General features: G+C 37.3%; 1 protein-coding gene across 5 annotated transcripts in view; it reads right to left on the reverse strand.

Annotated features, from left to right (window-relative positions):
* Nucleotides 1–14,650, reverse strand: part of LTN1 (listerin E3 ubiquitin protein ligase 1) — a 33,070-nt gene extending 18,420 nt beyond the window's left edge. For 3 of the 5 annotated variants that reach the window (XM_086764242.1, XM_086764241.1, XM_086764251.1), the window contains exons 1-12: nucleotides 14,539–14,650; nucleotides 12,225–12,428; nucleotides 11,799–11,897; nucleotides 10,554–10,784; nucleotides 9,761–9,813; nucleotides 8,528–8,708; nucleotides 7,666–7,839; nucleotides 6,692–6,882; nucleotides 5,242–5,389; nucleotides 4,080–4,865; nucleotides 3,524–3,565; nucleotides 2,343–2,535 (exon numbers count right to left, since the gene is read on the reverse strand). In XM_086764242.1, coding sequence (XP_086620368.1) covers nucleotides 2,343–2,535; nucleotides 3,524–3,565; nucleotides 4,080–4,865; nucleotides 5,242–5,389; nucleotides 6,692–6,882; nucleotides 7,666–7,839; nucleotides 8,528–8,708; nucleotides 9,761–9,813; nucleotides 10,554–10,784; nucleotides 11,799–11,897; nucleotides 12,225–12,428; nucleotides 14,539–14,580 — 2,344 coding nt within the window. In that variant the 5' untranslated portion in view covers nucleotides 14,581–14,650. Of the gene's footprint in view, nucleotides 1–2,342; nucleotides 2,536–3,523; nucleotides 3,566–4,079; nucleotides 4,866–5,241; nucleotides 5,390–6,691; nucleotides 6,883–7,665; nucleotides 7,840–8,527; nucleotides 8,709–9,068; nucleotides 9,221–9,760; nucleotides 9,814–10,553; nucleotides 10,785–11,798; nucleotides 11,898–12,224; nucleotides 12,429–14,538 lie in introns of those variants that run through there. The other 2 variants (XM_086764271.1, XM_086764261.1) reach the window with 2 other exon arrangements.
* Between the last annotated feature and the right edge of the window lie 176 nt (nucleotides 14,651–14,826).

The following is a 14,826-nucleotide window of genomic DNA, read 5'->3' on the forward strand; positions in this document are numbered from 1 at the left end:
AAAATGAAGTGCAAAGTAGTTTCAGTTTAATGCATACTCTTTCTTATTCCACAGTTCTCTCTCCTAGTGAAAGTTTCACATTGTCAAGTAACTTTTCTCTAAGCTAGCTGAAGCAGCTTAGACAAAAGGTATACAAAATAGAGCAAGTGCAGAGTGATCCCTTCCCCTTTTACGCCTTCCTAGCTTCCGGAAATCAATTGAGCGCCAGAGATTACACCTGGACCATTGCATATAATTAATGCAATCAGGCAAATCTTCCATTAATATGTTTTGTCCCTTTCTCATCGGATCTAAGTAGGCTAATTCAATTTATCCTCAAACTCCACAGCAAAGACTTCCATCATTTAATATGAACTGTATGAAGAAACAGACTTTTCTCTTTCCTCAAGCCTGCCATCTAAACATCTATAAGCAACCTCAGGCTCTTCTATTTAAAGAAACAATGAAAAATGTCTTCCAGTTCACTTTTTCCATGCAAATTATGACTTTATGGCTTTTTACCACAACCTTATCCCCTATCACTTTCATTGCAAGCTGAAAAATTCTAGTCTATTTTATGGCCTCTACAAGCAGAAGCCACTGCATTTGCCTGACTATCCCTTGCCATCTTTCTTTGGGTGTATTCTAATTCTACCACACCTTTTTTCAAAAAGCATATAGGTGAACAAGAACATTGCAGTGACCAAAACTATAGGCAGTATCCAAGATATTGACACACCAATGCTATAATAATTTTCATTTGTCGTCTGTTTTTTTCACAGCAGCTCCTAATAATCTGTATTCCTTTTTTACTGCTAAGCACCAACCTACCACTTACAGGGAACCATCACAATGACTAAAGATGTCTTTTCTGAGTTTTAACAGCTCAGAGCCTATCATTGAATAGATACAGTTACAATTGTGTTCTTCCCATGTATACTTTTCATTTTTGTTATTTTGAATTTAATTTGTAATTATGTCAGTTAATCATTCAGTATCACAACACACTGCTATGACTTCATGAAGTTTTAGTTTTGATTACTCTGAATAATTTATCAGAAACAATTATGATCCTTTCAGTATTTATCCTTTTCCCTGTAAATTCCTATCATCTCACAGATTACTGATCCATGAAAGGCCCTTCTATTTACTCCATGACAGTTTACCTTGAGAAACTTAGATGAGATCTCAAAAAAAAAAAAAAAAAATCTTTTTGAAAGTACACATGCTCTATTTTGGCCTAAATCACTAAGAACCACTATAGCTCCTGAAGGTCTCTTAGACTTCATCCAACATGCATTAAAAACGGGTCACACAGTACCCACCAGAAATCGAGCTCAGCGATACCTGCAGCTCTAGAGCCAAAAAGCCACTTGACAATCAGCTTTAGGACACCACTGACTCGCAAGCAAGTAAGTTGGTTGAACTCTCCCTGGAGAGAGGGAACAAGTTTTCCCAATGCTCCCCTACATCAATAGTTCCAGTAACAGAAATAACAATCTTACAACACCTCCAGGATGCACTATGGATGTCCACTGCAGTCCATTTGTTGTGTGCATCTTTGAAACTTGAAAGCACCATGAATGTGCCCAGCATTCAGATAAACTGAAGTAGGTTACCTCAGGGATCAAAGCAAATGCTGAGTTTAACAAAACTCAAATGACAAGTTTATGTGGAAAACATCAAGAAAATTGAACTCCGCTAGACATCTGAATCACAGATACCACAACATGCAAGGAATGAATTAATAGGATGTTATTAATAAAAAATAGATTACATATACAGTATAAGTGCACACACACAGTTTTTAAAATACATTAGTCTAACTAAAAATGGCTCAAAGCAATTCATAGCTCCTGTAATAAGGAAATTGTGACCCAACGTATGCATGGGTCTACAACCACTGATTTTTTTATATTCTAGTTCTGAAAGTAAATTACAGATGGTATGGTTTAAAAATTAATATTATTTTACAGCACATTAGCTAATAAATCAAACTTACTTACATTTTCCTCAAGTTTTCCAGACTTGCAGATCTATTCCTTTTCTTTAAATACTGACTTTTGTTTAGCAATGCAGACAAAAAAAAATTGCAACATTGCTGCCGCAAGTTAGTGTTTACAAAATTAAACTGGACATGGTTAATTGGCTCAGGTTAAAAAAAAAACAACAACAACAACAACAAAAAAACAAGAACAAAAAAACCCACATAAAAAAAAAAAAAACAGAAGAAAACCAAACCAGAAGAAAGCCTAGATGTTACAGATCAAGTATTCTCAAAGATCTCATATTCCTTTCAATCTTCTACAAAGCATAAATGTGGTATTTACACTTCACAAACTCCAAGGAATCAATATGCTTACCATTTTTAACGTGTTGTGACAACACTAAGCTCAGGAGAGTCCACCTTTCTGAAGAGGATGATTCTGATGAGGCTGCTATAGGTTTTAAACCCAGGTGACACAAATCATCTGCCAGCCTTACAAGTCTTTCTCCAAGTGTATCTCCTTTCAGCCAGTCAGAGACTAAGGAAAGTTTTGTTGTGCTTGAGCATGCCTGAATCACAAGAAAATAAGCCTAATAATCTTTTGATGGTAAGAACTTTTATTAACAACTAAATATACGATTAATGTGTCAAACCTGCACACAAAGTGGGAATCGTATTGTCTGTCATAAACAGTAAGTCTCTAGGTGTTTACATCTGCAACAATCCCCACAACTTTCTTTTTGGTCAGAGACAGCAATTTATAGCTAGGTCAGATCTATGCTTTAAACAAGTCACTTTCTGAAAGCTCTTGTTTTTCCTTTTGTCCAAATATAGAGCCCAGGGAATGCCTACACTGGAGTTAGAGAACTTTTGGATGAACAGGCTGGCTGAAATAAAATCTATTTACAACATAAAATCTGTTTACAGCATCTCAATTTCTCTAACGGAAATCACAAATCAAAAAAATATTATTTTTGTGATATGCCATTATAAGTTACAAAGTCACAAAAACTGAGGATTCCTAAAATACACAGTATCTGTGAGGAAAGATACTATGGTCAATGCATTAGCCTGTAAAGCAAGTGCTACAAATTCTTGTCCAAAATTTTGTAATACACTTCATATTTCATCCCAGACAACCACTTAAACGTCAGTCTCTCAATATCCCATGTGAAAAAACTGTATGCTATCTTTTTCTTGTAAGCATGATGTAAGAGTGATGGTACAAATAATAATTTAAATGATTGGTCTAATATCCAACTCCATTCTCTCTAGCTTAGAAGGGATGACCAGAAATAAATCAGGAAACCTTCTGGCTCAAAGAGTAAACTGACCAAAAATAGAAAAGACAAAGATGCTTTTGTTTTGGTATCATCATTTCATTTCTAAGAGTGTAAAACAAACAACACTCAAACTATTACTACAAGATTTTCAAACTATGGAAATTATCACTACTTAAATAAAAATAAGCCATTCAAACACATGTAACTCAAAGCTAACACTAGGGAAATCTTCAAAACTATCCAAAGTAAGAACAAAAAAAGCCTTAAGAGGTACCTTTTGAATTATCTGGAGAAAAATAATCCATTTCAAATCCATCTGAAAAGAAAAACAAAATTGCACAGTATTTAACAGATTCCTTGTTGATTAGGAAGGAATTGATTAGGTTGATTAATACCATTTAAATGTTTTTTTACAACCTTATTTTCTGCAGGGGATAAGCAGAAGTTGCTAAGTTTCAGTAACAAAGTTATTGATTATATTATTTTTTGCTTCCAAGTCTTTCTCTACCGCACAGATCAATAAGGGATTCTATTTATAAGAAAGGCCAGTGATGACTAGCATAAAAGCACACTGTATAAAGAGGCTAGAACAGAGAAACTCTGACATGACTTTTTTTTTTTTAATGATTTAGAACATATAGAAAGGGACACATGTCATAACCTTTCACCTGAACACTGTCATGTCAACCCTCCATATGCTGAACTTAGCCAAGTTAATGGAAATACCTTCCATTCCACAGCCTCAAAATAAAATTATTAACCAACCACAGCCCACAAAAAAAAGAGCAGTCCCTTTGAGAAGAACAGGTAATAAAATGTACAAGTCATACCTTTGTTAAATCATCAAGAATTATTTTCCTTTCATCATCACTGTTGCAACAATTAAGCACACTATACAAAATATCAACCAGAAAATTAGTGTCTTTCCTCCAGTCTTCTTTCAGCCAAGTTATTAAATTCACGTACAGAAATTGTACAGAAGGACTTTCATGATGAGCTTTCATTTCGTTTTGGGATTCAGCTTGAGCAGAGCTTGCATCATTTCCCTGCTCTAAAAGTACTTGAAAAACTCTGTTTGAAGAGAAAGAGTTGAGCAGGGCAGAGAGAAATTTCAAATGCTGTTCTGACTTCTGTTCATTGATGTACACAATACTCAGTTCAGCAAGGTTGCAGACTAAACTCTCTAAAGGTTCTTTCCTCAGAAGTGAGCTATGCTGCAAGTCAGCCTGTATTTCAAAGTCACTCTTTTTCACTTCTGCGAGCTTTCCATTCTCTGTGTTTCTTTCAGATTCATCTTCATCTGTAAATCTGATTTTTAGAGATTTTCTGTTGTTTGGTTTTGTAGAACTCTTTGGATTCTGAAGAATTTCTAGCATACTAGATATGGCAATCAAAGAATTCTCATCAGCATCCAGCATATCAACATGAAGTACACACATTTTTAAAAGATGGTCCCAAAAATTAGACAACAGTTTCTGGAAAACTTCATCTGTGCCATCATCACTGTGTAGTTCTGCTTTAGCTTCCCAGGAGCTCAGCGTTTCTGCTATTTGACAAAATAATGGTCCGTTTTGTAATCTGGGCTCCTTAAGTACAGCATCAGTAAGAGGAAGTAGCTGGAAATACAAAAAAAATTTTCAAGAACAATGATCCAACTAGATTATCATTTTGTTCTTTATAATACTAGGAAATTCTAGAATTTTGAAAAACATTCAGAAGCAAGTCCAAAAACATCAGAATTATGCATGCTTGAACATTTAATAATAGAGGGTGGAATGCTTTTTTTTTTTTTCTTTTTTAATATAAACTGTATAGTAAAAGAGATGATTTTATAGGAAGGAAAAAAATTGACTAAATTCAGTAGCATTATTTTTTCCTTAAAATTCAGCAAACTTTCAACAAAGAAGTAAATCCTCACAGAAATACATGTTTTTCTTTAACTTCGAATTATTAAACATACAGGCAGCAATATTAAATATTTCTGATAAATACCTGGTCACATATAAGCATTTGATGAATTAGTCTTTGGTCATTTTCTTCGTCTATTTTCTGTAGTATGGTAAAGCGCAGACATTCCATAAATGCCGTTATAATTGCTGCACTTTCTGAAGGGCTGGCTGTTGCTCGCTCACTTGACAACCTATTGAAAGGCAACATTGAAAAGCACACTCAGTTGTCCGTGCTTCTGAGAAACCCAGTACGTATGGAATTAATGTTACCTTGGTTATACTGTTCTAACCCAAACAACACCAATACGAGAATATGGAACCATAGAATCATCGATAGGAGTCAGATCAAAATAAATTCAATAGGACATATCTAAACAGTCAAAACAGTAAACCCAGCCATTTAATAAAACTTACATTAAAATAACTTTTTCTTCTAGTTTTAGCATTCATTAAAAATTAAAAAAAAAAAAAAAAAAAAAATCTATGTAAATAGAGGAAACATATCCAGTCAAGCATACTGTTTCACCTGTTTGTCAAAACCCCCTTGCAATTTTCTACACATGCCAGAGGTATAAAAAGTGTGACTTTCTGTCATTACAGAAAACAAGCAAAAGAGAACCTCACTAAAATAAAAAGCTACCAAAAGAGTTTCACTACAACCAGTTTGAGTGTGAACAACTGTGATTTGTTTGCTTTTTAATGAAAATTAGACCACACAAATTACCATACAAATATTACAACCATTTTACCACTTGTAATAAAATTCTATACACTCTTCAAAACCAGCCCATACATAACTCCCTTCTCCAAGAGCTCTGCTAGTGGCTCTGCTAATGGCCACACCAACATCAATTAACGATTGATTTTTAGTTACGCTACATTTTAGTCTTTCATAAAATAACTTTTGAGTACTCAGTGCACGTGCATCTGTTTAAATTAGATTTGATGGAAAGTTAGTTTTGACGTATTTTAAAGCAGTTTCAACCCTTTAAAAATCAGTATCACAAGAATTAAAGTTCCTCCATACAGGAAATTTCACAGTCACAATGCTCATCCACAATAAACTCTGTAATAATTACACACTGATGAGAAGAGTCTGATATATTCAAAGCCACTATTAATTTTAAATTAATTTCCCATTTTAAAACTTATGATGGATTAAACACAAATCTTTGACAAGGAAAGATAAGAATGCATTGGGTAAGGAAAGTATAATAAAATCAAGAAGAAGGCTGAAGGTTTAAGACAACAGGGACAGACATGAAGGACTGATTCTAGTTTTGGATATTTAAAAGTATTTTTAAGACATGATTTTCAAACATTATAGTGAAAACAGTCTTTCTCAAATAAACAATTAATACATAATTAAGTATTCTCAAGCAAAATTATATGTTATTTATTTTAAAATGCTTAAAGAAGATTAATTCTTCTATTTCCAAATGTAAAAAGAGACTGATTTAAAATAAATAAATAAATAAATTTGTGATTCATACCCTTGAATTATAGAGCTGAAAAAAGTTCTGAAGTATTCCAGCTTTGGTTCTGCAATGCCAGGAGGTACCTTGCTAATGAACGGCAACAGATTTGGGTATACAACGGTAGCTAGTCCTCGTCCACCCTCTCGAAGCACTGTCCATAGCTTGGGTAGAACTCCCTTTTTGGCATTCACATGACTCCAACAGTCCTACAGAAAGAAATACACTTATTGTAAATTAAATGAGAAAATCTTGCCTTGGAAGTACTCCCACGCTAGACACTTAGTCTACCTCCCTATGTTGTAGCTGAAACAAGTTACTGTAAAATTTAAATTCACTTGCCAGTATTTTTTTAAATCACTTTCTCTCTATTTCAGCTTGTGAATTTAATAACTGTGTGACAAAACTGTTTCTGTATTGTTTAAAACTAATGTACCTTCCTTGTTATTAAACTGCAATTAAATACTTCTCTTTAGTAATGCTTTAAGGATGCTTCATAAAAATCATTACCGTAACTGGTCCTGTATTTAATTCTGAGTTCTTATTATGCAGAAGAAGCAATAATTTCAGAATCCTAACTTTAGAAGCACCACTAACTTCAAAACTCCCTTCAAAAGTCTTCTATCTTCTACAAAACACCTTACTTTCCCCTCACACCACAAAGTCCTTTGTCATCTGATCTGATTTATTGTAGTTCCAGATACCTATATTTATAGTAAGCTGAACACAGATTTATTTTTCCACAAATTGTTACAGTTTACACTAGCAGTTACAAAAGAGATCTAAAGCATCAAACCCTCAAAATATCCCAGTCTATGGCAACACCGCTTATCCTACTAATAAATTCAAAGCTGGTATTTTACTTAAAATTAAAAAAAAAAAAAGGAAGTTATAGAACCAAGAATTAATTTAGAAGGGGAAATGAACCAATCAGAAATGCACTGCAGGTTAAATTTGAGTAAGATATCTGCCTCTTAGATTTCCCACATTACCTCAATAGTGGTAATAGTGTAAAGTACAGCTTCCCAAAGAGCAGGACACACCACTGCATCTCTGTCGTCAATGCTGAGAAGAACAGCAGGACAAATTCTGGGTGCTTCGGCTTTCACAAGCTCAGGTGAGTACTGGCAAAAAGCAGAAGCCAGCTCAAAGAAAGCTGAGCGAACCTAACGTAGGCCACAGGAAAAAAAAAAAGTTTAGTCAAATGATAACACATTGTCATTACATGCACTTTTTAACATTCTTTTTAAAGTCATCATAACTTACAACATATGGTCTCCCTATTTTATCATATCAGCAAAAGTTTAAATGTTATTAAAAATAAAACAATAAATAAACTACTTGATAAGCCTGTTTAATATTTTGAAGTAGTATGTTTAGTGATAAAATGCTTACCAAAAATTTATTTTCATATACAGCTCAGAACCTATGTTTTCCCAAAAGCACCTTAAAACTTTTTAACAAAATACTATCAGATTCGATTAGCCAATCTATGCATTATTGGTCTTAGCAGACCAATGACCAATAAAACGGTTAAAAGAAACGTAAATCCAAAAGCACTAAAAACACCTGCAGTAACCTGACACAGTTTCTGTCTTTTATATGAATTTCAAATAACGGCAGATTAGGAAAAAGTAGATGATGGTGACACAAAGATAATAATTTAGCCTGTTGGGCAAATTTTAGAGCAATATAATCTATTTAAGGCCTAGAAATCTGAAAGCTATTTCAAACATAATTCACCGAAGTACAAAGTTCACTCTTGCAGAATACAAGTAATTAATACTTGCTTAGCTTCAGTGTACTATCTTCAACTAAAAAGAAAACAAAATAAAGAAGAAATTTAAAAGTCACCTGTGGTATGTTGTGTTTGCTGTATTTCCAAAATTTGTTTTGTGATAGAAGTGACATTAACTTTTCCTCCAATGAATGAATCTCTTTCTTTGGCAACATGTTAAGCAACTTTTTTAAAGCTAACATAGAACAGGTCAGAATCCGGAAAAATTTGGCTTCCCTTTCTTCCTCTGGTACAGTTCTCAGAAAACAAAACAAACAGAAAAAGTGAAACATGAATAAATCAGTAGGCTTCTCAAGCTTTTCTAAACTGTTTAAACTAAACTGTCTTCAGTTTTCCTGTGTTCTTCTTTGGATTTCAGATGCCAGCAATTTAAATACGTAAACTTTCCATAGGTTCTAACGCTACCAAATTACATTATAAAGTATTAGAAAAAGAGAGAGTTTCAAGTCATCTCATCTTCCAGCTATTCAAAAATGCTACTCCTAAAAGAGCTGAAACAACTAGAAAACTGTCCTGTTTTTGGCAGGGATGGAGTTAATTCTCCTCTCAGTATCTGGTGTGTTTTGGATTTTGGATGTGAAGAATGTTGGTAAACACCTTGATGATATGAGTTGTTGTGAATGAGACCAAGAACACTGTCCGGCTTTCCAGGTCTCACTAATGTCCAGGTGCAGGAAGCTCGGAGGGATACAGCCAGAATAATTGACTCAAACCGGCCAAAGAGAGTATTTCATGCCATAAACATCAAGCTCAGTATGTAAGTGGGGGTTGCCCATGGCAGGAGCTTCTATATTCCATCTCTGGCATCTCTCTGGCTCACTGGCATCGCTCTCACTACCTTACTGGCTCGCTTTCGCTCCTTTGCTCACTGCTCAGTTTTGTTTCCACGATCGCTGCTTGGGACGGGCTGTATCGGTCATTGGGACATCGGGTGGTGAGAAAACATACATTGTTCATTTCATATATTTTAATATGCTTCTATCCTGTTATTATCGTAGCTTTCCTTTGTTATTCTAGTAAACTGTCTTCATCTCAACCCCCAAGTTTTCCTTTCTTCCCAACTTCTCTTCCCCATCCCACTGGGGAGGGTGAGCGAGACACTGTGTGATGACCAGGGCTAAACCACAACAACTAGTAACTTTCAAAAGCATTTATACTTTAGTTGCTGGGATCTGGGCTCAAATAACTATTCTATCTCTTGAAACAAAACAAAATCCAGTACCTCCAGGGACAGAGAACACAACAAAGACCAAGACTTAAACCATATACATTAAAATATGCTAACGTACTGGGGGTCACTGAGTGTATCAGGTGTTTCTTTCAGAAGGTGATCCTGAAGCACCTAGGTGGAAAAAAAAAAATACATAGACACATATGAGAATCTAATCTTTATATGTGAATAACATAGTCTATACATTATTCAGAAACAGCTCTACAATAAAACTTCACAACCTCTGAGTCAAGTCTTTCAGACACGCTACTGAACAAGAGCATAACTTCATTGACTCCTGCTGAACATGGTAGCTGTGGTACTGTTTAAATCAAGACTTCACAAGACTTTGTAAGCTACAGTTCTATGCCAATACGCTTCTAGTAAAAAGAAGCCAAACTGAGACAAAACAAAATGGTTATGTTTGCATATGATGGGCCAGTAACGCAAACTTTTACATTTTTTAATTCAGTTTCATGTCTGGCAGAAGAGCATTAACCTTGGTCAGAACTAAACTTGCAGAGGCTCTCTGAAACATCACTCAGCACTCTTTAATCCTTCACCACTGCAGCTAAACTACTCCAGCACCAATATTCCATCTATCAGCAACATTATGTGTTGCCTGAGCATCATTACATAGAAATGCACACAGGAGAACGCATGTCATAGTCACTCCTCTGGTTCCAGTCATTCTAACTGCAAGCAATAGAAATAAAGGATGTCTTTGCCTAGTCTTCTCTCCACATTAGCAAGAACAAAGCTTCAGGTAAGAAAGAAATTTAACCATGAATAATAGATGGGGGTAGGATGAGTTTTAAATTTGACATATACTCAACACAAAGCCTTAAAGAAATACAAAAGTATAAACTCACATTAAGAATTTCATCTTTACAGAATACTAGGGCTTCAGGCTGTTTGCCTGAAGGAAAAGCTTTTTCAAAAGCTACTTTTGCAGCAGAAGCAGCAGGAGAGTAAGTGTCACATTGAGCAATCAGCCAGTATCCCATGATACTTTTTAAGTAAGGAGCTAAGTGTTTCTTTACTTTAAGAATCAGTTGCTCAAAAGATTGCTGAGTTGCTTCTCGAACACGACGATCATGATCCTGTTAAAAAAAAAAAAAGGAAGAAAAAAGAGAAAGGTTTGTCGTTTTAAGAAATGTACCTTTGATGACAGGTAATTCAAAGCAGAAATGATGATTAAAAAAAAAAAAAAAAGCTGTCTCCCAGTTCAGCCACTTTCACAATGCTATACAGACTTGAAAACACGCAACGATAATGGCAAAAAAGCCTTGGTATCCCTAAATAAGGGGAGAATCCTAACTTAGCAGCATCGTATTCTCCACGTGCTGTACATTCAGAACTGTAACCTTTTCCCCGATACCCTTAACTACAGTTTCTATTTCCGTTTTATATAAACATTTAACAGCAAGAGAAACTGCAAGCCTTGAAGACATCTTTTGGATTAAAACAACCATAGTCCATAAAAACTGTGCATCATTACCCGTTATTTGTGTACGAATATACAGCATCGTGACTTTCTGTGCTCGTGGCTCCTGAAAGAAATACTAGGGATTGCTCTAAAGGATCAGAATAGTGATTCACTTTGTCAAATATCACATTTCCAGCAGTAGTCAGTCCAGATAGTTTGGAGATGTACTAAATATTTCAGAAAATTATGGATTATCTGGCTACACATGGTCTTTTCATATTTGGGGTTTTTTGTGTTTTGGTAGTTTTTTTCTTTTAAAAAAATATGCAATCTGATCAAGCATTAGTCCCAGATTAAAAAAAAAAATAAAATACGTTAAACAGTACATTCTCTTTAGTTGTTCTGGAATCTACATAAGAGAACTTTCCATGAGAAGAAATATCTTGTAATCTACAAACAACTACCTCCACCCAGCAAGTACAGGCCAGGCATCAACAGTTCAAGACTCTACTCACTGCCAATATTGAAACATCTCCACAATAAAGAACACTGCTTTCTTTCAACTTCATGTTTTTCCTAGAACAAGTCAGTAACTCCAACAAAGTTCAACATATGAATAAAGACTGCCTCAGGGGTTTTCACAGGAAGCATCCAGAGAAGTTTTTAATTTAGATACTTTAATACTTACTAGTGAGATTTTACAATAAATTCTTGGCCAATAAGGAAGAACACCTTTAACAACCTCTGCTTCTCTTTCCTTGCACATTGTCCCAAACTCTTGCATAGCCTAAAATCAAAATATCAAGAGCAAGTCAAAGAGACACGTTCCATAATTTACCAGCTTGTACCAGACACTGCAACTCTTTTTTTTTAAAAATCAATTCATTTCTTGCAATTGAGCATCTACAGAGTTAATTTTATGAATGTTCTGCTCCATCAGCATTGAGTGATGGACTTCTTTATAGGTCCTCCCAGATACCTTCTGGATTGTAGTTCTAGCAAATTTACCAATATGAAATTAGTATTAGCTAACTTGATAGATTCCTATCCTTAAGAAAAATGCATTGTTTCCCAATTAAAAAAAATAAATATGGAGGACAAAGGCTACACCTACTTTTAATTTTGTTGTGATATCCCTTTTAGATAGTTTTCGCAACACCATTCGAAAATCAGCATCCACAAGGCTGTCTATTTCCTCTGCTCCTTGAACTGCAGGAACATATCCTAGATCACTCTGAGATGTTCCAAAGCCAATAAATCCAGGCACTGTTCCACGTTCTTTGGCGAGGAGCTCTGCAGCTTGGCCACTGCTAGAAGGCTGACAAAAAAATAGGGACATAAGTCAGTTACTTATTTCAGTCATTTTATTTTATTTTGTACATATTATGGATTTGAAATAATAATCCTATTTATATTGTATAATTAACCTTCTATTTAAAACAAAGTCTCACAATAAAAGACCACGTATGCTTTAAACACGGAAGTTTGACCTAGAAAATTATTCTTATCTTTAAAATCAGAATTTCCTTTTCTCATAATTCATGAATACCTACAGAAAATTTTATTAGTTTTATAAATACACAAAAAAGTATATCAGAAAAGTCCTTCTGTAAGTAAACAGTTTATTAAGAAATCATTTACCCTCCTCACTACTTCTGTTTTTACTAGTTTTTCTCACGTTATTGTATACAGACCAATACAGCTTCCAAGGAATGCTCTTCATATCATTGGGAAAAATACAAACACACACAAAACAAAGGATGCTATCAGCAACAAAGGAGCCAAGAAGGACTTAGATGAATGGAGCAAAAGGGTACACAGGTAACACAGTATAATACTATCCCATTAGTATTACAGTGAGTGTTTTGGAGTTCAGCATTTCTTCTTGTTTGCCCCAGTTAAGTCAACACCTTGCTCACTGGACCAGTGGCTCATGTTCATGTCAACCACACTCCTTTGAAAAGACTGTTCCAAAACCAACTGAAGCTTTAATGTTCCCTGTGAACTTATAGTTCAAATACCATTTTTTTTCTGTCATGGTTTAACCCTAGCCAGCAACTAAGCACCACGCAGCCAGTCCCACACCCTCTCCCTTCCCAGGTGGGATGGGGGAGAGAATTAGAAAGCAAGGAAGATTCAGGAGTTGAAATACAGTTTACTAGGACAGCAAAGGAAATAATAATAATAACAACAACAATAATAATAACTTAATGATAATAACAATAACAATTCATGATAATAGAATCTATAAAATAAATTATGCACAATTTCTCACCACTTAACGACCTGACAACTGATACAGTCCGTTCCAAGCAACAATCAGGGAATGGAACCGAAAGCTATCTCGGAACTGCAATTTCCCGAGAGACAAGGAGAGCTGCCCACCAGCCAACCCCCACGGAGCACAATCTCTGTGGTACAGAATATTCCCCAGTTCGGGTGAGCTGTGCTGGCTATAGCCCTCCCAGCTTCCTGCACCTGCACATTAGTGAAACCTAGGAAGCTGAAAAGTCCTTGGCTCTTAGGACTAATAACTTCAGCATATTATCAATATTCTTCACATACCAAATCCCATACTAAATCCAAAATACAGCAGCTACTGGGAAGAAAGCTCCAGCTCCATCCCAGCTAAAACCAGGACAATTTCCTAATGACAGCTGCAGTTTTGTGAGTTTGTTTTGTTTTTCTTTTGAAGTAATGACAATTTGCTGAAGCTCACCATACTGTTCTGACTTTCTTGAGGTATGTTAGCCACATTTTACCGGGTTACTATATCTGCAGATTAAGTCATTTTTTCTGCATGTGAAACATCAACTATAAAGACATGCTTCTTTGTGACCCCTAGTCTCCTCTAAATACATGAGAGAGGGAGAAGATTTGTAGGAATTACATAACCTGGACACGACACTTCACCCACAGTTCTCCCACCTTGAGCGACTGCCAGACGTGACGGATGTCACACCACGTCAGGCCCGCTGGCAAGACGGAGGCACCACGACAGGCGCACTCTAAGTCTCTCCACAGAGGAAAACACCAAACGGACCCACTGGCACCTTGCTGAACTCACACCCGTGGTGATTTTGCGGTTACATGCCCCTCCACCCCCGCCCCTGCTCCTCTCTAGAAGACGCCACGGGACGCTGCCGCCCCGCTTTGCGAAAGCGTGGGCCCAGGCCCGGGGTCGCCCCTGAAGCCCCTGAGCCCTGCAAGCGGGCCCTAAGGCAGCGCCGCCTCCCAGCGAGGTTCGGGCTTCGGCGGCCTACAGCTCCCTTCCCCGAGCACCGGGAGAGGACAGCCGGCCTTAACCTGCCTGCCGGTACCGGAAAGCCGGGCCCTGCCGCCCTCCCCCCGGCCAGGCCGCCGGCCGGCCCCGCTGAGGGACCCGCGGCCCAGAGGCGCGGCGCGGCGGCAGCCCGCCCCGCGCTCACCCGCAGGTTGCCCTTGGTTCGCTGCTTGTTCTTGCCCCCCATGATGGCGGCGGCGGCGGCGCCGAGCACCGGGTGTCAGCGAGGAGCCGCGCGGCCGGAGCGAAGGAGCGCGACGCTTCCGGTGGGCGGGGCGCGGGGCCCGCAGCGGCCCACGCAGGTCGGCAGGTCCCGCGGGTGTGGGGACGCGGCGCGCGCGGCCCCTCCCCTCCCGCGGGGCGCGCCTGTGAGCGGTGAGGCCGGTGCCGGCGGGAAAATCGTGAGGAGTTGAAACAATCGCCAGCCCACGGT

Source organism: Chlamydotis macqueenii, chromosome 1 (genome assembly GCF_036417535.1).
Source record: "Chlamydotis macqueenii isolate bChlMac1 chromosome 1, bChlMac1.mat, whole genome shotgun sequence".
Lineage (NCBI taxonomy): Eukaryota > Metazoa > Chordata > Aves > Otidiformes > Otididae > Chlamydotis > Chlamydotis macqueenii.